Genomic DNA, 22,704 nt, shown 5'->3' on the forward strand with positions numbered 1-22,704 from the left:
TACCAATGCAACCCAGTATGTGTTAGCCTTCTTGGCAACTAGGGCACACTGCTGGCTCATATTCAGCTTATCATCCACTGTAACCCCCAGGTATTTTTCTAGAGAGCTGCTGCCCCTAGCCTGTAGTGCTGGATGGGATTGTTCCATCCTAAGTGCAGGACTTTGTACTTATCCTTGTTGAACCTTATGAGATTCCTTTTGTCCCAATCCTTCAATTTGTCTAGATCACTCTGAATCCTAGCCCTACCCTCCAGTGTATCTACTACTCCCCCCAGCTTGGTGTCATCTGCAAACTTGCTGAGGGTACACTCTATGCCATCTTCCATTGCATGGTAGTTACTTGCATGCATAGGCAGTGGAAGGGAGAGACTAATGGGGCTCAGTCCCCACAAATGCAGAGCAGCAGCAGGCATGGCCTTAGGGCAGCCCAGGCACAAGCTGCTGCAGCGCGGGGAGGGGCAGGGCAGGTACACACAGCTGTCCTGCACACTCGCAGTCAGGATCACAGCTGGCTGAGCCACAGACAGATAAGTTTCTTTTAATCTGTTTTCTTTATCACTGTCTGGGCTTGGAGAGGGGGGAGGGGAGGGCAGATCGAGACCCTCACAGTGCACAGGACAGTAGGGAAGGGTAAAGGAGAATTATTCACCCCTGCCCCTGCCCCTGCCCTGCTCCCTGCTGCACTATGGGGATTATCCCATGACCTGGCCCATCTGGGGCTCCATTCACATGGCAGTGCCCGCAGCTTTCAAAGCAAGGTGCAGAGGCAGCCTGCAGCTGTGACCCACCCTTTCCCTGTGCAAAGATTGGAGGACCACATGCCTCCCACCCCTTGGCTGCCCAGCACCACGCCTCTGGAGGAACCGCTAGGCTCTTCCTGAGGATGATGCATGGTGGGGTAGGGTGGGCACAGGAGTCCCAGGGACTGGCCCCACTCCAGACCCCAGATCTGAGCCACCCCCCACAGGCAGTGTGCAGTCAGGGCCAGGGCAGGGAGGCAGCTGGGGCTGGGACCAGGGCTAGGAGGCAACCAGGGCTGGGGTGGTGTTGCGTCAGGTAATGCTGCTCCCCCTGTGGTCCTTTCCCCTCCCTCTGCAGACTTTCCCATGGTGGGGCATGTTCATGCATGTGTATGCATATGCGCATGCTCAGCCCACCCAAATTATTTTGTTCCTCTGCCTATGCTTGCATGGCAGTTTCCTTGCATGGTAGTTTGGGAATGAACAATGTAATAGAAATAGAGGCTCCTGTAGTACCACAAAGTTTGTATACAGCCAGCACTGCCATGGTACTTATGATATCCCAATGATGTTTCCTGTAAACAGATGTAATACCCAGATACAGCAGCTTCACATAGGCACTTGTTTGCATGGGCTACATTCTGGAGCCCTTATACCCCTCCACAAGCATTTTGTCACGAGAATCTTACTGAAGTCAGTGCATGGGCAAGTGGTCAGAGAGGTGACCAACATTTCTAAAATCTGACCCCTTTTTACCTACGTATGTTATTAAAACTTATTTATACTACCATAGAACCTAAGGCCACACAATGGGCTAAAATCCCCTTCAGTGATTTACAAATGGAGAAATCATGAGTTTCTGCCTTAAAGAACTTACAGTTTAGGTGAATTATGAGAGCGAATACTCCAAAATAATATAAATAAAGCTGACTGATATTCCATATGAGAAAATTATTGCTCTTTATTCTTTGATTTCATTTTAAATATTAATAGTACTAACAACAACAACAATAAAAATAAAAGCAAGTGGAAGAAAAGTGAGCAACATCTTTTGTTTATTCAGTAATGTCCTTGATTTTCTCAAAATAGCAACTAACCTGATAGTTTTTTACAAGTTATTTTGTAAGCAGGATATAGACTAATCCTAGGATAGCAGCAAATGTAGCAGAAATAATAGAATGTTTTAATAAATTAACTTTGGTAAGTGATATTGAACTATAGAGTCAGTAAGAGAAAGAGTGATAGTGGTGATCAACACATTTACTTTCTCCTTTGTGACTGTACCCTTTTTATTATTCCTGATAGCTTTATTTTAGATGAACATCCTACCCCAGTAACCTGAGAAAAATTAACCTCCAGTGCACTGAGGAAGACCTGTAAAGTTTCAGTTTGTAGATTTTAGTGATTTTTTTTTTTATAGTAACAAAAATAATTTCCAAGAAATTTTACTTCTCATCCACCCCACAAACCCCCAATTGTTACTAGTTTTAATTTTTGCATTTACACAGCTTTGGATTAACTCGCCACCTGCACAAGAGAGAGGAGGTCAACATTGTAGACCTAGACTTCCAAAAGGCCTTTGATCTGGTATCCCATGATGTTCTCCTGGGAAAATTGGGTGATTGAGGGCTTAACTGCTTGACAGTTAGGTGAGTAGGAAATTGGCAGTGGGGTAGGACCCAGAGAGTTCTAATGAACAGATCTGTGCCATCCTGGCGAGAAGTGACCAGTGCTGTCCCTCACGAGTCTGTGCTTGATCCAGTACTTTTCAACATCTTTATCAATGATTTAGATGTGGGGGTGAAGAGCTCACTGGCCACATTCATGAACAACACCAAGTTATGGGGGAGCATGGTCACACTTGAAAATAGGCTGGAGATACAGGTGGATCTAGACAGGCCTGCAAATTGGGTGGATCAGAACCAGGTGAAGTTTAACACTGAGAAGTGTAAAGTGCTCCATCTGGGGATGAAAAATCCCTAACATACTTACAGACTTGGTGGTGCCAAACTGACTAGCAACACGACTAAAAGGGACCTAGGGGTAATAATAGACCATAGAATAAACATAAGCCATCAGTGCGATATGGTAGCCAGTAGGGCAAACAATACTCTGACATGAATCAACTGATGCATGTCAAGCAAAACCAAGAAGTGATTCTTCCACTTTACTCAGCATTGGTGAGACTGCAGCTGGAGTACTGCATCCAGTTCTGGGCACTGCATTTCAACAAGGACATGGAAAAGCTTTAGAAAGTCCAGAGAAGAGCTACCCATATGATCAGAGACTTGCAAGACAAGCCATATGAGGAGAGGCTGAGGGGCCTGGGACTCTTCAGCTTAAAAAAAGAGAAGGCTGAGAGGGGACATGGTAGCAGCTTACCACTATATCAGGGAAATACATCAAGGGCTTGGTGAACAACTGTTCACCAGGGCACCCTGGGGGAAAACCAGGAGTAACGGTCACAAACTCCTGGAAGACTGTTTCAGGCTTAACACTAGGAAAATTTTTTTCACAACTAAGGTGTTCAGACTGTGGAATGAACTCCCTCCATAGGTAGTGCAATCACCTACTCTGGAAATCTTTAAAAGGAGACTGGATGGTCACCTCGCTGAGGTCACCTGACCCAAATTGTCTTTCCTGCCTTGTGCAGGGTGGCTGGACCTGATGATCTTGTGAGGTCCCTTCCAGCCCTTTACAATCAATGAATCTATAAATTTACATATTATATCAATATAGATAATATTTATTCAAAAGGTAAAGGTTTGATTCAGATCACATTTCTGCTTCAATAATCCAGGTTGGAAATACAAATACCAGTTGTTTGCTGCTAACCAACTCTGATGGTACCACAACCTCAACCAAGTGGCAGCCTGAAGTAAATCATCTTTCCATCAAAGAGGAGAAGAGAGAGTGGAGGAAGGGAAAGGAGAGGAATCCTAGCTACAGCTGACTCTCTCCTGCAGAGACCTGCAACTTCTGTATATGGATCTGTGGCTGAAGAAATGGACTCTGAAGTCACCTCAGGACCCATCAATGAGCTGTGGCAGAGATCCTCTTTAAATCAAGGGATTGCTGATAATGACAAACACCATGATATGATCAATGAGACCAATCATCTGTATTTTAAGATACCATAGTCAAAGGAAACTGATGTCAGAAAAAGATTTATTGGGGTGGTTATTTTTAATGCACAATAGGCAATGGGAAGGAATAATTTGCATAAGAGATCTGATTATTAGCATTTCTTCAATTCTCAGAATTATTCACTTCTAAATGAGAACAAATAGAAATATTGTGAAAAGTCCCACAAACATTTTCAGCTCTTTGTAAGAAGGAGCTATAGCAAAACTTATCTGCTAAAAGGTGAACAGGGAATGCTTTATTTGTTGATTCTTGCAAAACATTTTTAAAAATTGCCATGTATGGAATGATATAAGTAGAAAGTATTATGACATAACTTTTATCTTGCAGATCTCTACTTCTAATAATTATACATTCTATTCAGTGGTAGTAAGGGATTTATTTAATAGACACTATGGGCACTTCCTCACAAGTGTACACATGCAGTTTGCAGTGGCACAAACTGCACATGCCACATGCAGGAATTCACTGTGCTGCTAACTTCCAGTATGAGCATTTTTTTGACACCAGGAGATCCCAGTGCCAAAAAAACCCACACCAGAAAAAAGCAGGGTAGCACAAATGGCAGCAGTGTGTGACATCTGAAACTGGAGCCTGGCCAGTCAGAGCCAGGTTCTGGCTGCCAGCCAGGCTGTATGTGCTCAGATCACCTCTGCTGGAGACCTGGGAGGACCCTCAGTAAGGCTGTGGCCAGTCCAGGTGCTGGCCCCAACCTCCCTTACCCCATCTGGAGTAACTTACTGCACTCCAGAGCACTTGTACATGGGTGTTCCCCAAATATGTGCCACTGCTATTTGGCCCCAGGGAATGCATGTTCCTGCATGGGGACATGCCTTATGAGGTTTTTAGATAAATGGCATATTTATAGCAGCTATAAAATAAGTCAGAAATTATTAAAGATATTCTTTATTTAAAAGGAAATATGGAATCATACTATTTATAACAAAGAATTCAGGTTAACAATGGAAAGAGGGACTGACTGTGTTCATTTATTAAATCCTGAAGTCATAAGGACACAAATGCAAAAATTACTACATTTAATGTTACCCTGTTATGTTCTTCTGGCTGGAAAACAATCGCTGCGTGACAGAAAAGTATTTTAAAATGCTACCAAAGCAAAAAGATCTCATGTGTGCAACTGCAGAGCACATCTACCAATAAATGTAAGATAACAGCATGTGCAATTTGTACCTACAGGATAGCTATATTACAAGGAATATTAAAAGCCTACACATACTGTGCCTGTCGCTAGTTAAATGCCTATCTCTATTTTCTGTTTATTTCTAATATGTTTTAAATTGCTATTTAGAAAAAAAATTAAAAAGCTAGGCCTAATGGAGCTACACCAATTGATACCATCTGAGCATCTGGTCTCTTTAAAACTCAGTGGTCTTAAATCAGTTTTCATTTTGTTTTTCACAATGGAATATTTTACTTCATTTGAGTGTTATTAAAACACATTAATGTTGTGTGACTCTGACTCTTGTTTCATTCCCTTGGGTTTATTGCATTTAATCAGGCTTTTCAATTATATCTACTCAAATATACTGATAAAAAAAGCCACGGCCTCTCCATTAAGTAGGTTACAAAAAATGCTTTGTAATGACATGAGGTTGAGAAGCTAGCAGTTGCACTTACAGAGTGAAAGGATTTAATTGGGCAAGAACAACCTTGGAGGCATATGTGTTTATTATTTAAGACATATATATGCCAGAGGCAAATCCAAATTTACTTCAAATGAGCAATCCCTCCACTATGCAACCTCCACATCAAACCATCCCTGCCTTCAACCGTTTTTGCTGATGTTAAATTTAACCAAGTGTTATAACTTTTTAAAAACTTATTCAAATATATTATACCCACACAAAGAAGTATAGGAATGAGCTGAGGAAGGAAAAGGTAGAAAGGAAATAAAAAAAGAGAGAGAAAAATAATTATAGTGAATCAATAATCATTACAGTGAATCGATTATTATGTTTCATTGAAGGGAGGATCCAGAACTAAAGCAGGAAGAATCCAACGGTCAGTACAATGTGTGGATCATACAATCCATTTCATGATTCCACAGCTGCAGAATAGTCCAAAATTGGAGTTTACAATATCAAAATAGATTCACACGCTAGTTTTATTATACAATTGTTTAATATACCAAGTTGCTTAGGACCTGGAGCTTGCTAGCTGTTGAAAAATTTGAATAGCTTTTCAAGTAGGTCACCAGAATACAGCTTTTATTTCTATATAATGTACTTAAAATATGGATTCATTGTAACTTTAAAGTAATAATGAATATATAATTTCAACCACTAAGCAATTGTGTATAATATTTTGGAAGTAAGGATTTTTCATCACAATTCATTATAACTAGATCCTCTCCAGATGCAAACAATGAAATTACAATGACTTTCTTATGTGATACTACAACTGTTTCTATGACAATCAATCATTAGGTGGAGTATTACGATTTCTTTGCAAACAGGAAGAAAAAAAATCCTGGCTGTGAAAGGAAATCTTTCATTTTAATATGCGTAATATGTCTTGAGACTTAGCCGTACCTACAAAATATATTCACAACTGCACCAAAGGCAGCACATTTGTTTGTATGATGTCTTTTAAAGTACTTTGCTAGAAAACTATTTTAAAGATAGAATCAAACTATGGATCCCATTTATGTTTGTTTTTTTTATCATGGAAATGAAAGCCAAACAAGACAGCTCTATTTTTTAACCTACCAAGATCTATTTCTTTTTCCTATTACTGTATTAAGTTGGTAAGTAATTTCTTTTGACATTACCTTTTGTTGTATCCAGAAAATTGTATTATTTCAAAACCAATTCTTGCATTTAGTAGTTCTGCTTTTTCCAATAGCTCTTCATTAGAAGAATGGAACTGTTTATAAAATCTGGCAGCCCCCTTTCTTTCCACTTTTTTTGAATATTCACCTACTTCACCCCTACCTGCCCTTCCTGAAGTCCATTTAATACTGCAGCAAACCGTGCCTTCAGGCAATTACAGAGATATGCAAACATGACCCCAAAGAGTATTCAACAGGGCAATTCTACTGTATGATGGTGAGAGAGTTTTCATGCCTCAGCTGTTCTTCCCTCCAGGGAAAGTTATCATTTTACTTTATAGTGGACAACTCAGGCAGTTTTACAACTGTGAACAGGAAAGACTGATCAAGGAGTAAGACAGCTGAATATACTGTCATTGGAATGTCAACACACTTGTGAGTACCGGAAACTTTAACCTTCCCCAAAGAGAAAAAATCTTTTTTCCAAAAGATTTTCAATTCACCTTATGAGTACAGCTAGTAGCAAAGAAACTTGAGGCAGAATAATGGAAATTTAAAACAGTATGTTTTTTATAAATGCAAAATTCAATTAAAAAAATCAAATGATTTAAAAAGTGGAGGACTTCAAATTATGCATTTCCAAAGGAAGACAGGATATTCTCTATCCATTCATACCATTTAGATACAAAATCTAGGCTTTCACTATAATAAAAGATAAGAAAAAACTCTGAAAGACTTTTTGCTCTGAATGCTTTTGTCCATCAATACTGACATTGTAATCATCCCTCAAACTCAATTATGAGTGATTTATAACACATTACTAATGCATTTTCATAATTTCAGCCTTCCTTATGGCTCAGTCAAGCTATTTTCCAAGAATCCAGATAAGACAGCTAACAAGGTTGTAGAAATGTATCATTCCTGGAGGAGCTACCATTGTCATATTAGCCCAGCAGTTCCCACCAGCAGTTGTTACTAAAATAATGACTCAATTTTCACAAACCATCAAATCTAAGCTCTATTGGAAGCTATATTGCAATCCAATAAAAATAATTATGTATGTAGTAGAAACTCCTGTTTCTTGGTGTGGAGCTTGATCCTAAAGTAGAGAAGTAAATCTGAAGTTTTACTCTTGGTTCCACCTGCCACATGAGCAGGCTCAGGGTGATCAACAATAATTTCAGTCAACTGGCTTTGACCATTCCTTTTAGGCAGATCCCAAAGAGGTACAAGGAGCAGTTACTTCTCCTTAGACATTTATAGAGTTCTACCTCCTCTTCCCTATATAGGTGAGCCATCTCAGGGAATTTGTGATATTATCTGGACTTTGGAATAAGATCAGCCACTTGCATCTTGACTTAAATCAACTTTGTGCTACCAGGAAACTTTCCCAATGCCTGCCATGGCTGATTGGAATTCTCTCTCACAAATGATGAACAGCAGGCTGACAATTTGCCAGCCAGGCTAAGACACAGATGATATTGGGAAAAAGAGAACACATTGTGATGAATACCAGCTACTGAGGATGTTTTCTCATTGATAAAAGTGTGGACTCTTTAATCTCCTGATGGATTTTTTGTAGCTACTCTAGATCAAAATAATATAAAGATCAATTTTCTCTTTCCATCTTTAGGCAAGAGACTTAAAGGGAATGAGCTTTTCTACCATTTATACACTGGCTTTAAATAAAGTTGCCTGCAAGAATGGATAATAAGTAGGGTACATGATTCGTACCAAGAAAAACTGGATCTGGTTCCTGACTACAGACTTCCAATTTGACCATGGACAAGTCATTTAATCTGCCCTAGGCATCAGTTTCCCATCTCTAACAATGGGAAAAACTCTACCTTACCTCACAAGGTTGTTTTGAGGCTATAATTTGTGACTGAATATAAGGTGATCAGAGATTACAGTAATTAAAGGTATCTATGTACATAGGCCTCCTTGGGCACTTATATGTAGTGGGCATAAAGGTTTATTTAAAAGGGAAAAAAAACAGTCCAAGAAAAAGGTTGAATGCCTAAATTTGAGTCATCCATGACATTTTGTGAAACCATGGACTTAACTTATTGTATAATTGACAAACATTAATAAGAGAAATATTTTTGTACACTAAAATCGCCCTTTAATTTTTAAAGAAGTGATCCTCAGATGTGGACAAATTACTTAGAGTGAATAAATTTTATTGCAAATAGTTCTGATCTTTACAAATATACTGTCTATAAGTGATGAATAGTTTACTGAAAAATTGGAGGGACATTCAAGAAATATATTTACTATGCATATTTACAGTTCTCCTTTACTGATTGTACTGTAGGGTTGGACAAAGAAGGTATCTTGATATTGAGTCCTGTAAGCTTAAATAGAAAGCAGCCCTTTCCTGATCCCAAATTATCCATAACCCTTATTACATGTGGGTGTAAACAATAAACAGATAACAAATATTGAAAGTTCATATATTGTGATTAAAATCAAAAGTATTGATTTGTCATATTATTAATGTCAGTTTTGCTTTTGGCAAATAAATGTGACTAAAATGTTTTATACCTGAATACTCAGAAATCACTGAATAAAGCAGGGATAGAAAATAACAGCTTTGTTAGTGAAAAATTCACTAATACTTATTTTATGTATTCAGTCATCTCTACCTCAAGGCTGCTTTAACAAACAGGTAGCAGGAAGACAACTAAAAGAACCTTCTTTGTAATTCCTTTAAGAGCATTCACCGAGAATCATTTGAACTCACAGAAAGAGAGGTCAAAGTCACTGTACCATTGGCTTGTTGAACATAAAGATCCGGGGGTTCAGTCTGCTATCTCTGCCTGCTACTTTAAATGTTTCATTATCCTACAGTGATGATGTTCCTTGGGCTCTTTCATCTGAAGGAATAATTTAGTATGGCTGTTTTAAAGCCAGCATATTGAGATAAATAGCCTGCTAAAGGATCGAGAGAGCAATAAAGATACACAAGACAATGTCTGACACACTAGGCTTGTTTTCTCTACTGTCTTGCAGCATTTTGTCTATGCCAAGTGAGCACACAGTAGCTACTGAATGCTGCTAAATCAGAATACTAGTATGGTGCACACATTCATTAGGCCTAATTCTTCAGTGCTGCTCAGGAGAGATTGTAAGCATAGGTAGATTTAAAGCATGTATTTCTTAGGACTTGCTCACTTTGCACCAGGCTGGTCTCTCAAATAATTGTAAAACATCTTAAGGTTTGTTCTAACTTACATTGTCTGAAGGAGACATTATAACTTTATTTGACTTGTAGCCAATGTTATGCAGCTTTGCAACAGTACAACAGTTTAAAATCTAGCCTAATGCAGAAGAAATTCTCTCCATCCTGGAACCTCACTTCCTGAGTTGGCTGTGCCAGCAAGATTCATCCCCTAGCCTAAATTAGACTGCTCTAAAATTAACTGATACATGAGCAGTGTCACTATTGATATAGGGAGGAACTGGCCATGATTCTATTTCCTCTAGCATGCAGCAATGGCTAAATTAACACCAGCCATTACATGCCAAAGTGTAATTGTTGTCTCCTCTCCACTGGAGGAAATCAGATCATACCTTGATGCCTAGTATTATTGTTGGTATGAACATTCAGAAAACATTATTTAGAGATTATCAAATGGATAAGTAATATGTTTGTGAATAATTAGGCATAGAATACACCTTGTGGCACTTTATTTCTTCATTGCTATCTTCATTTCCCAGCAGAGACCTTTACATATGACATGTAAAATATACCTGTCAATACGATATTTCAACTTAATAAAGAAACATGAGGGGAAAAATGTTTGTTGTTAGATCTATGGGACCTGTGGGGATTGACTGTCTGCCAACAGTTCACTTAATTACAATAGTGCATTAAGATAAAATAGAAGAGTCTGTAAATATGTTTTGTTTAACAAAATTATAGCTCTGAACAATTTTTTGTGATAAAGTAGAAACCAGACTAAATACTATTTAGTCATTTATGCAGCTTAATAGATACAGAACAAGATAAATATTTAATTACCAATCTGACACTGTTGATCAGTTATAAACAAAACACCGTTTACCCTGCACAGTTCTGATTAGCACTGTAAAAATAAAAATAAAAAGTCAGAACAGGAAGAAAATACAATGAAACAGGCAAACATTAATTTTATATTTTCTGGGACAGATCCTCTGGTCCTTACTCAATTTTATTTGTACATGTATTTTATAACAGATATTTGCCTTACTATGGGAACTAAAGCTAAAAGATTTGCAGATGTATTTATACAACAGCCCAACTCCAATCTAGAGATACGAAGAATTCAAGCAATGAGACTAGGTTTGTGAAGAATGGGAGCTGCCTGTGGCCCTGTGTAAGTAATTATAGCCATGTATAGACATTTATCTTCTTCTCAGAGAGTTGCTGCTCTCCCAGTATAAGCCACGACTGTACAGATGTTCAGGATTTTTCTCCCAGAGCAACAATGGGGCCATTCTGGGAGAAAAATAACTTGGAAATAATCAGAGTTAAATCATTCCCAGGAGAGTTTCTTTTAGGAGAGTAAATGTCTGTACATATTTCCTTCTAGGAGAAGCCACAGCACAATTCCCTACCATCCCCAGGTGTTGTAACCACCCCCCCCCCCCCACACACACACACACACACACCCTGGGAGACAGTGTGTCACTCAGGTCGGACTCTACTTCTTCAGATGAGCAAGGAGCAGAGAATGTTCCCTTCACAATCTCCACATTGTGCTGCAGGGAGACACTGGGTGACCCTGAACAGTCTGGGTCAGCCAATCAGGTTGCCCTTTACAATGCTGCCATCTCTTTTCAGGCAGACTGAGGGAACCTGCAGAACACATTGAAATGTGTGCACAAGGGCCTCCTGGCTGTGCAGCATCAGCAGTGCAAGCTCTTTACTCTTCAGGAGCTCAGCATTCAAATGTCTGTTCAAGGATTTCTGGGTAAGGTTTTTGTTTTTTAACCAGGAAAACAAATCTATGTAAGTATTCATAAACCATTGCTGGCAGATGTTTGCCTAATCTGCTCTCAAAAAACCCTGCTGTGATCAGGGTTTTGTGACTCTGTTAGAGTAACATGCCCCACTGTTTAACTGCCTTCATACTTTAAAAGTTTTTTCTCCTACTATTTAATCTAAATCAGCCTTGCTACAAATTAAGCTGATTGTTTTTGTCCCACGCTTAGTGGAGATGAAGGATGGCCAGCAACCTCTATATAACAACCATTTACACAATGAAATACTTTTACCATGTTTCTAGTCTTCTCTAGTTCAGTGCCTAGTCTAGTCTTCTGTAGACTCTCTCCAATTGTATACATCTTTTTTTTTTTTATGTGGTCCCCTAAAACACATATGGTACTACAGCTGAAAGCACTTTAGTGCTGAGTACAACTATTACCTCCTATGTCTGACATATGTATTAATACAACCATGAGTGAGATTTGTTTTTAATGAAATGGCACCCCTTTGTTGCCTTAGATGGAGTTTATGGTTCATTATATCCCTCTGTCCTCCAGCATTCTCCAGAATTCTAATCCTGTCTTACAAGTTGTTTGCAAACCCTACCAGCATTTTTTCCATGCATATTGGTGTGAGCAAAGTGGCACATTAAAGAGAAATAGTTTATTTTCCTACTGGAGTGAACAATTTTGGGCAAAGATTGAACATACTTGTAAGCATCACCTGGGCTTCAGGGACTTTATTATACCCCAGAGCTCAAATGAGTATGAAGTTCTTGCCAGGCATTTCATACAGCTTTGGAAATGAATTACTGTAATGCAAAGAATGAATATGAGCAAAATCACTGTGTTACAACAGCACAGATTACAGTACACAAAGAACTTACTTCAGAAAGGGAAAACAGTCCCCTTTCCTCATCTCTCAATCTCACTTTATCCACAGCTCAATCACAGACATTCTGTACCAGCCTTGGAACAGTTTTTCAGTGAGAGAGAAAACTAATGCATCAACTGAAACTACATGGCATATTTGTAGACAGAATATTATTATTTCCACTTCAAAATCTGATGCTGATGAGTTATCTCCAAACTCAGAGTGAAATTATTTGACAAGTAAATTAACACATCTGGAGTATTGTGTTCAGTTTTGGACACCCCCCCTCCCCCTCCCAACTACAGAAAGAATGTGGACAAATTGGAGAGATTCCAGCAGAGGGAAACAAAAATGGTGACGGGGCTGGAGGACATGAGTTATATGAGGAAAGACTGAAGGAACTTAGTCTCATTTAGTCTAGAGAAGAGGAGAATGAGAAGAGATTTAATAGCAGCCTTCAACTACCTGAAGCGGGGTTCAAAAGAGGATGGAGCTAAACTGTTCTCAGTGGTGGCAGATAACAGAAGAAGGAGCAATAGTTTCAAGTTGCAGCAAAAGAAGTTTAGGTTAGATATTAGGCAGAATTTTCCCATTAGGAGGGTAGTAAAACAATGGAACAGGTTACCCAGAGAGGTGAAAGAAGCTCCAGCCTCGGAGGTTTCCAAAACCTGGCTATACAAAGCTTTGACTGGAGTAAGCTAGTTGGGGCTGGTCCTGCTTCATGCAGGGGGGTGGACTAGATGACTTCCTGAGGTCCCTTCCAACCCTAACTCAAAATAATTCTATGAACCCCTTGAAAACTTCCAAACATTCCAGATGAATTCACCCAGAATGCACCAATTGCATTTCTCAAATGTTGCTATAGCCTTTGTTAAACATTAATTTTAGGCAGCTCCTGGAACTCTTAACCCCTAGATTGTCCACACGTTAACGCCTGAAACTAATTTTAAGCACTTGTTTGATACTCATTTATGCCACTCCAGGGCAGGAACACCTCTGATCTGTGTTACCCAGTTTGTGTTGCACAAAAAGTGCAGCCAGTCTAGGCTACACCTTATGGTGAACACCCCACCTACCCCCTGTCCCCCACTAGCCCAGTTTGGCCCCCTCCATGACCTGTCTAGCACCCCAGATCTCCACCCTCACACACACACTTGCTTGTGGCTTCCCATGCTGCTTGTCCCATGGGAACAGGCAGGGAAGGGTTAACATGCCTGCCTGGCCACCACTGCTCCCCCCACCACTGCTGATCTCTGGGCTGGTTCAGCCCTGAGAAGAGTAGCAGCCCAGCAGTGACAGTGGTGGGAGTCAGGCAGGCAAATTGACCTTTCCCACCCTGCTCCCCTGGGACAGACAACAAAGGTTTCCAAATGTAAGTGGTGGCAGAAAGACAGACAGGGAGCCCTAAAGGTGGAGGAACCAGGGAAGGACTAGAGGGAAGTGGGCAGGAAAAAAGCCTGGAGGCAGGGAGTAGGGATTCTTACTTTTCAGTTGTCCAGGCTCCTGCCGGCCTAAATCTGTGACTGTTCCAAACTTTAGCTAACACCAATCAACATTTGAGCAGCCCACAGTATAATATGTAACATGGCCCTATTTTGCTGTGTTATCCATTTATTCTAATGGCATACATATAGGCAACAGAAACAGCAAATCAGCACCTTCAGAGTTAATATTTCTTATTTATCTCTAATCCCAGCTGTCCTAGAAAGCTATTGCCCATTAGCTGTCTCTTCATCTTATTTTTGGTAGTACCAAATAATTACTGCTCATTCACCTGCCCTTATGTGTCTTGTCCTGTTGTGCTTAACCATATCCCAACTTAGAACTCACCCATTCACTGGGGCTTAATAGGTGCTAACACGGACTTTCTGCCCATCTTTTCCCTATTCCTGCATATGATGCTAGACTATTATTGAACCCTGGGAAGGAGAAGGCAAGAGTGGGTGTGATAAATTAGGAAGGGAAAGAAAAGGGAACAGGTGCTGAAATGAGGGGAAGGCAGTCCCCCTACTTCTCTCGAATAGTAAGGCTCTCATTGCTATACACTGCTTGGACATGTTCATTAATATACTGTAGTTACTGCACATTAAGTTTAGTACATGAATAACCAAGTACTAAATCAATGCGCAGTAACTCATGCTATTGAGCTGTAGTGACGACGCACAGGTTTTTTTGGATGTTAACTGCGCAGTAGCCTAATACTACCGTGCAGTAGTGTATTAACATGGTTTTTGCCCAGCACACTACTGTACAGTGTCATTAGGCTACTGTGCAGTTAGTGTCTCATGTAGATGCAACCAGTTTATTTTCTACCTATGGGGACTTTTTACCATCTTGTTCCATCTATACTTTTCCCAGAGCCTGACAAAGGGACTTTAATCATGAAAGCTTGCAGAAAAGGACACTTTTCTTGTGATTTTCCAGTTGGTCTAATAAAAGGTATCGTTTTGGAACCAAGAGTTCTAGTTTTTTGTATGTCTTTTTGTCTCAGACCAACATGGCTACCAAGTACATCCCAGTAACTGTTAGCCATCCTCTACATTTAGTTCTTAGGCTGTCTGGATATTTCTGCCATCCAAAATGCTTTATAAGCTCAACTAGAAACCTATTTGACAAAATGCCTCCCACCGCTAAGCCAAATATCTTGTCCACATATCAGAGAAATATTCTCATTTCTTCTGCCATCCACCTAGAGGAAGGCTTCATCATTATCATCAGCTGTTGAGTTAAACAGACAATAGAGCCTAGATAGACTGACCCTTTTGTATATTCAAATACCTGATTTGCATAAACACACAGACCCCAAATGGGCTGTAAACAAAGTTAAGAGTATGGAGTAGTCTTTCAAAGTAAGTAGGTCTGAATCTTATTTTCATATCCTTATTCTTAAAGGAGCTCTGTAAAATAAAGTTGACATTTCAGGCATAGGTGGAGAACAAGCTTGTCTGAGGAGAATTGGACATAGCTGCAATTACCAGTATGATAGAAAGTTAGCTACATGCTGCTATCTTTGGCCTCTACAGCCAGCATTTATATTAATATAGAAGCAAATACCCCTGCCCCCTGTTCTACTAATCACTGTTTTCACATTAGATTTATATGTGCAACTGTCTGCACCTACTTTGGGCAGGATCAAAGTCAGAATCAGTTTTCATGCAAATATTTCTTATAATAAATAAAAAGGAGCAAAGAAAATCAAATGTACAAACATACTTCAGGAAAAAATGCCTTTGAAGAGAATGTTTTTGCAAGTTTTCTGAACAGCCCCAGCATGCCATTCAGAGCAGCTCAGCAGGACTAAATTGCTTTGAAGAGTATTTCCTGTTACCAAGCAAATGTTAGCTAAAGTGAGCTTTTACAGTTTTAAATGCTTAATTACTATTGATTACTTTATTTGTTTAAGCACATGAAAAAAGGCTGATGTGCAACATCATATTAATAATAAATCTCATCTTTAAGTTGTAATGGTTGCATAAGAGCATGGCTGCGATGTCTCAAATAAGATTTGCAGTCCCAGAGGAAGATGGTTCTCATTGTAAGGTAATGCATTGTTCCTTTAGATTAGTTCTGTCTTAGCATTACCAGGTACATTATAAAAGGCCTTTTCTTCACAAAAAAAGGAAGTAATGGAATAATGAGTCCAAGGCTTGGAATACATGGAAATGTTTCTCTCAGAGAAAAGACCCCTCCATTTAGAAAACAGGGAGGAACCACAATGGAATGAGAAACAGTAAATAAACTCATGTCAAGTCTGAAGAAAAATGAAGTCAATGTGAGATTTGCTTCTGACAAGTGAGTGCAGGATTATAGACTAATAACCAAATATTTATTTACTGCTGTCTCCTCTGCTGTGCCTCTTTTTAGGACATGTCTGAGGTGAAATATAGCAATGATATTTTCACTTTCTTGTTTATTTTTGCTTTGGTGGTTACTTTGTGGCAACCATTGATCCTCCCGGATCATGGTGTATGCATGAGGGCTACCCAGACCTTCAATCCTCCCTTTAGGCCACTGAAACAGAATCCAAAGTCCAGGTGTTTGGTGCCTCCATGACTGTAGTTGTATAAGTGTCCAGGAACTAAACCCAGGTCTCCTGTATGAGAGACAAGGACTCTGCCACTGAACCACAGGGGACTTTCTTTGGGTATGGGGTAACTACCATGTCATATATAAAGCAAAATATTAATAACCATGTTCTCTGACCCCATTTCTTGTCCTCTTTTGTACCTTTCTTTTGCAAGGAACTGTGAAAGGTCAAACTCTTTCTTAATTAGCTGACAATATTTCCTACAGTTAGGATGGCAGAATGTGCTGTAAAACAAATGTAGTTACAACTACAAGGCTTCACTCCTTTCCCTCTGCCTTCAAGACCAAATATGTTATCAGTAGTTAACTTCCACATACTCAGGAACTCAGAACCTAACAGATCTTGAACTGTTTTTGTTTGCACTGCAGAGGGATGCACAGCGGGCAGCCCTCAATGCTATCCGTGCTCCTGTGCTCTACTACAACAGCAATGCTGAGCTTTGAAAAATAATTATTGTCACAGTATTCCTTTTAATGAATAGAGGAAAACTTAAAATTATAAAAAAAACCCAAGTGTCTTTGAACTTAACTCAATAAAATAACATTGAATGAAATCAAAAGTAACCTGAAGAGAAAAAATCTCTTTCATTTCACTATTCCTTTTGAAAGTAAGAAATCAAAGGCAAGGAGTCTGGTGTACATGTAAGAATATTAGCATGTGATTTCTTTCTGCAGCCTTAATGACACTCATCAGTCTTCAGATATCTATTTTTTTCCATCAACCAACACTAGAGCATGTATGTTTCTGACTTAATGCAGTGACTTATTAAGTTCCATACACTTTCCTGCTTATTTAATGGGATAATATTTCTACTTTTATTAAAAACCAAGTCCTCCCTGGTTTATCATTGCACATTCTCTTCTAAGTACATGAGAAGAGTAACATAAATGGAAATAAGCAGCAGAATTACCGGAAATACATTGTTTCTAGTTTGTGGTAACCTTTAAAAATATAGGGCTAAAAGGCAGGTTTGCCATCAGGCACACATCAGAGGCAGTGTTTAACTGCTGCTGCAGAGACAGGTGCAGGAGGAAACTATGATTTTTAATTATTCCCATTACTTTGGGGGGGGCGTAAATCATTAAGTACAGACTAATAGCAGATTAATGCCCTTTCCAAAACAGTTCAGTTTCACTGCCTGGTTTATTGTGGGGTTCCAGACAAAGTTTCAGTTTTTCCATGCCCCAATCCTCCTACTCCCCATCACTACTAGGTACTAGGAACTGCTGCATGACAACAACAGACAATAGACAGCTTATCACTTTGCAACCTGAGCACCATTTTGTAGGATTCACTAAAATACAAAAAATGTTAAAATAAATGTGTTCTACAAATTGTCAGTGCTGAGTTCTAGATAATCAGATATCTTATTTTTAAATATCACAAAGATACTATGAATGAAAACCAAATAGAAAAAGTTGCTGATCTTACCCGACGTTGTCTTCACCACTTCTGTAGTGTTTCTAAGTCCAACAAATGAAAATTGGTAGAGCCTCCAAGATCTGGTGTCTCCAACTTCCACTGAACTGCGCTTCCACTGGTAAATAATCTCTTCTCTTGGGTAGCCATCTTCAAGTTAATCAAATACAGTTTTACAATCATTTCAATTAGCTGTAATTTACTTTTGTGAAAAATATCATTTTTTATTTATCCAGAAAAATAAGGAAAAGTATATGCTAGTGGAAATGTTTGCTATTATTCTTTATTATTACCATTTATATAAATCCATATGTTATTGCATTTAATCTGGAATTGAGTCTTTTTTTTTCTAAAGTTAGGTTTTGAGTTTATTGGTTTTTGCTTCCCAATCTGAAAGATCTAGACTGAAAGCTATGGCTGTACTGAGGTCAGTGGGAAAAATTTCTATTGACATTAGTAGAGCATTAGTTATCCGATTTCTCAGCGACCAAGTGCCCCTGACTTCAACTGTTGTATGGGGAGTGACATCCATGTACAACCAGTATGAGAACTTTACAAGATTTTAATACAATGTAACACTCATGATGCCAAGTAGAAGGCATAAAATAAGCATTATGAATATATAACTTTTCTTATACATGCTGTGTGTCACAGAACACATACTGTTCTCAGGAAATATTTTTATCGGTGCATCTATAGAATGTACACATTTCTAAAATAAGGTTCTGATCACCTGCTTTTAATCAAACTGAAGACAACACAGCTATGCTGATTTACACTGATTTAAAATCTAACTATGACTATTATAACTCAACTATATAAATATAAATCAAGTTAACATAGATGATTTTTTGAGTTGTATAGATAGTTTTGAGTGTACTGCTTACAGCTTGAAAATTCCAGTGGGCAGGAATGTTCATCCATTGGGAAATTGTGTAACTGTAACTGACACTCAGCATCTATTGTCAATCTAGGAAGAAAGAGATGACAAGGATTTAATATCAGAATGTACAAAGCATGCTATTAAAATTTCTACTGAAATCTACAGCGGAGCACAAAACATTGTATTGTCTAACATATACAATACATAATATTCTACACTTACACTGTGTACAGTGAGCATAATTAAAACATCAAGATTTATCTATTCTATTCATTTTCCTATTACAGCTATAGGACGCTGGTTGCTATAAATGGATATTTCTGAGCAGTACATCTTGCCTTTTTAATTGTACTAAGCACACTCTATATACATGTATTTGCTGCTGACAAAAGAATGTGCTTTGTGGTGTGGCATCAGATGACAGTATTATTCATGAGTTGCAAAGTCAGGAGTGAACTATGCGGGTCATCCCAATACCAGTACCAGTATAACTGGTCATAGTATGCCATCTTGTATTATTTAAAGGTATTTTACAAGGGAAAACAAATGTTTAAAAAATTGAAGAGTGTAAAAATGTGTATTAAAAACTAACCTCTTCAGTGCTATCGTTCAATGGGACCTGACAGATGTGACAGTGGCATTGACAGATGTGACAGTTTATTGCACAATTGGCCACTGAAAGTGCTCTACAGCCATGCACTGACAGAAGTGCACAGCTTCAGAGTGCTTTAAAAATGCCCAATCAGGAGACAAATCTGAACCTTCATTATATGAGGTGTCAGATGAAAGCACTCCAAAGCGGAGCACTGTCATTATCATCTGTCAGTGCTGTGGGGAGCAGGACTCGGCTGATGCAGCTGAGCTGTGGTGGTCACACTGTCTTTGGAATGGGAGGAGGGGAAGGGAGCAGAGGGAGCTCATTCTGGGGGTTGCACAGCTAGCGCTGGAGGGTGGGGCAGGTGGATTGGAGCCCCAAGATCAGGGGAATAGAGCGAGCTCCTGCTAAAGACGAATTACAGCGGGGATCTTAATATCTGTCAGTACCCTATATGTAGTCTCCACAATCTGAAATGTGTTGCATGGTATTTACATCAGAAGGAATCAGTAGGGGAAGAAAGAAGTCTTGAAAAGCCTAGTGGATCAAAAAGGACTGCATAGTGCAGTACTACCTGTGGTTTCTTCTCCTCCTCCTGCAATTCCTATTGAAACTCATAATATCTTTGATAAAAACTTTCTTTGCTGGTCCATCTTAGCCCCTCTATGAGTTTGTCTTGCCTCCTGAGTTTTGTATGTTTATGTTTTCTGACTTCTGGTTTCTACTGAGTGTGAGACTAAAGAAGGTATGGGGAGTAAAGGCCACTAATCTTCCTGACCAGCTAAATCCATCCATTAATGATCAGGGACCTGATCCCACTGCCCTTGAAGTAAATAAGAGTTTTATCTGTGACTGAAATGAAAGCAGAAAACATCCATTGATTCTTTGTACTCAGAATATTGCCTTTCCTTCCCCCTCATCAATTCTGCTTCAGAATCATCACAAATATACTAAGAAGGCAAAACACTCTGTCCATGGTATTGATACTCTCTGCTCTCAATATAGATTTTTCATTGGTGCCTGTGTTTCAAACAGTTTGAACTTGCTACCTAGTCAGTAAGTTCAGTGACAGTTTTGATTTGTTTTCCATTATGGGGACATTTAAATTTCATTCGCTTACATAAGCCCAATTGGATTTTTCACGAATGCAATAAAGCTTAAATCTGAGTGACTCAGTCTACTTTTAGATTGCTTTTAGTTAGCTAGGACATAGCCTCACAAATTCAGAGATTCTTATTATTTTGATTGGAAAACCACTTGAGATTTGTTATTTGTCACAAGAGTGATCAGCAGCACTAGGTATGTGATAGATTTTTCAGCGTGGATCTGAGATAAGGTGATCCTACTTCACTTTGGACTCAAACTAGGATTTAAGATCAGAATATAAACATTATGGCTGCATCCAGGTGAGTGTGGATATTTGCTTTCCCGGGAACAAGTAGCAGTGATGCACCTTGCCCTGCTGCTACTTGTCCCCAGAAACTAACATGCCATGAAGCAAGCTACCCTGGGTGGGGTAGGGGAGGCTCGGGCCAGCCCTGGGCTGGCCCCAGCAGCCTTACTTGGGGTCCTGAGGGACTCCTGGGCCTGCAGCAGTGGCAATTCTGCCATGTAGAGCCTGGCCAGCAGCAACAGCATGGCTCCAGGTGGCCTAGCTCCGCTTTTGGGTGGCATATGCTTCCTATGTGTGAACTGCTCCGCTTCCCCCCTCCCTGCAGGTTTTGTTGATCCCGGAATATGCAGGGGTCAAAAAAAAGGAAAAAAAAATATGCAGGGGTCAAAAAAAACCCATGGAAAAAAAATGCAGAGCAGTGTATGCACAGGCAGTGCTCCCTTGCAGTGTGGAGAACATCTAAATGTGCGATATGTGGCACTGCAGACATGTTTGCAGTGCAACATACTGCACAGCCCTGCTTGTCTGGATGCAGCCTACTAGTATTACTCCTATATAATAGCAGGTTTCATAGTTTCATAGTAGTTTGGGGTCAGAAGGGACCTGAACAGATCATCTAGTCTGACCCCCCACCACTGGAAGGAGCACATGCTGGGATCACACGACCCCAGACAGTTGTTTGTCCAACCTCTTTTTGAATTTACCCAAGGTAGGAGTGAGGACCACTTGCCTAGGAAGTTGGTTCCATATCCTAGCCACCTTAACAGTGAAATAGTGCCTCCTAATCTCTAACCTGAACCTATTCCCCAGCAGCTTCTGGCCATTGTTCCTTGTCACCCCAGGTAATGGGGCTTTTACCCCATTACTGAAAAAGAGAGTCAGGAAGCAACCAACTGACTCCAGAGCCCTGGAGAATCTGTTAGGAACAGAGAGGCCTTTAAGAAAAATGTCTGCTTGCCCCAGGTGTGGAAAATGCAATCAGGGCTGTGATTGATGGGCCTGATGGGGAAATAGTGGGTCAGGTGACCTAGGGGGTAATGGCTACAGGCTTCATAACTATAGCACCATTGTGGAAGCTCTGACCTGCCATGGTAAAGGAACTCCAGGCCACAGGGGGCTGGATGAAGCTCAGTAACACTAGGCATTGAAGTGAAGTTCTTTTTGTTAAGTGTTTATTCATTATCATTTTGGTATGAGGCAGACCTAGGTTGGAAGTAAATTTTAGTGTATGCAACTAGCTTATATCTATGGCTAAGTTGAAAACCAGAGGACTGGAAACAAGTTAAGGGAGGTTGGAGGCAGCAGGGAGCACCTGGAGCAAAGGTACCACTGTTTCTAGAGGATGAAACTAAATTGGGAATCAGAGCCTGAGGTTAAAAAACCTGTGTAAGCAGGTCCAGACTCTGAAAAGGCAGAAGGAAAGGCCAGAAGGCTGAGGGGGCCAGAGCCTGAGAGGGTGAGACTGCAGCTGAGGAGCCAAGGTCCCAGGCAGTGGATGTGGGGTGAGGGGTAGAGCCAGAGTAAGATGGCTAAGACCAGAAGGCCAAAGCCCTGATGTGTTTAAGCCCTGAGGGGTCAAGTGGTGTGTTGGGTGTCTCTCTCCAGATTTATACCTAGTGATACATGTGAGGCATGGGCATGGGAGGACAGAGGACACAATTCCAGCCCTTAAGGCAATTTGGCCAATGGAAATGGAGCCATGAAGACAGAGATATTGTGGACTGTGCAGTAGGTACAAAGGCAGAGGCAGAGACAAGCCTCTAAATAAAGCTGGCAAAGATGAGCCTAAGGAGGAGCAGGGTAGGAA

At 39.9% G+C, this 22,704-nt stretch overlaps 1 protein-coding gene across 1 annotated transcript in view; it reads right to left on the bottom strand.

Moving 5' to 3' along the window:
• Positions 1 to 22,704, bottom strand: part of GABRG2 (gamma-aminobutyric acid type A receptor gamma2 subunit) — a 127,573-nt gene that overhangs the window by 51,695 nt on the left and 53,174 nt on the right. Inside the window, exons 5-6 of the mRNA XM_006033876.1 lie at positions 18,914 to 18,996; positions 18,039 to 18,176 (exon numbers count right to left, since the gene is read on the bottom strand). Coding sequence (XP_006033938.1) covers positions 18,039 to 18,176; positions 18,914 to 18,996 — 221 coding nt within the window. The remainder of the gene's footprint in view (positions 1 to 18,038; positions 18,177 to 18,913; positions 18,997 to 22,704) is intronic.

This window comes from Alligator sinensis, unplaced genomic scaffold (assembly GCF_000455745.1).
Source record: "Alligator sinensis unplaced genomic scaffold, ASM45574v1 scaffold530_1, whole genome shotgun sequence".
Lineage (NCBI taxonomy): Eukaryota > Metazoa > Chordata > Crocodylia > Alligatoridae > Alligator > Alligator sinensis.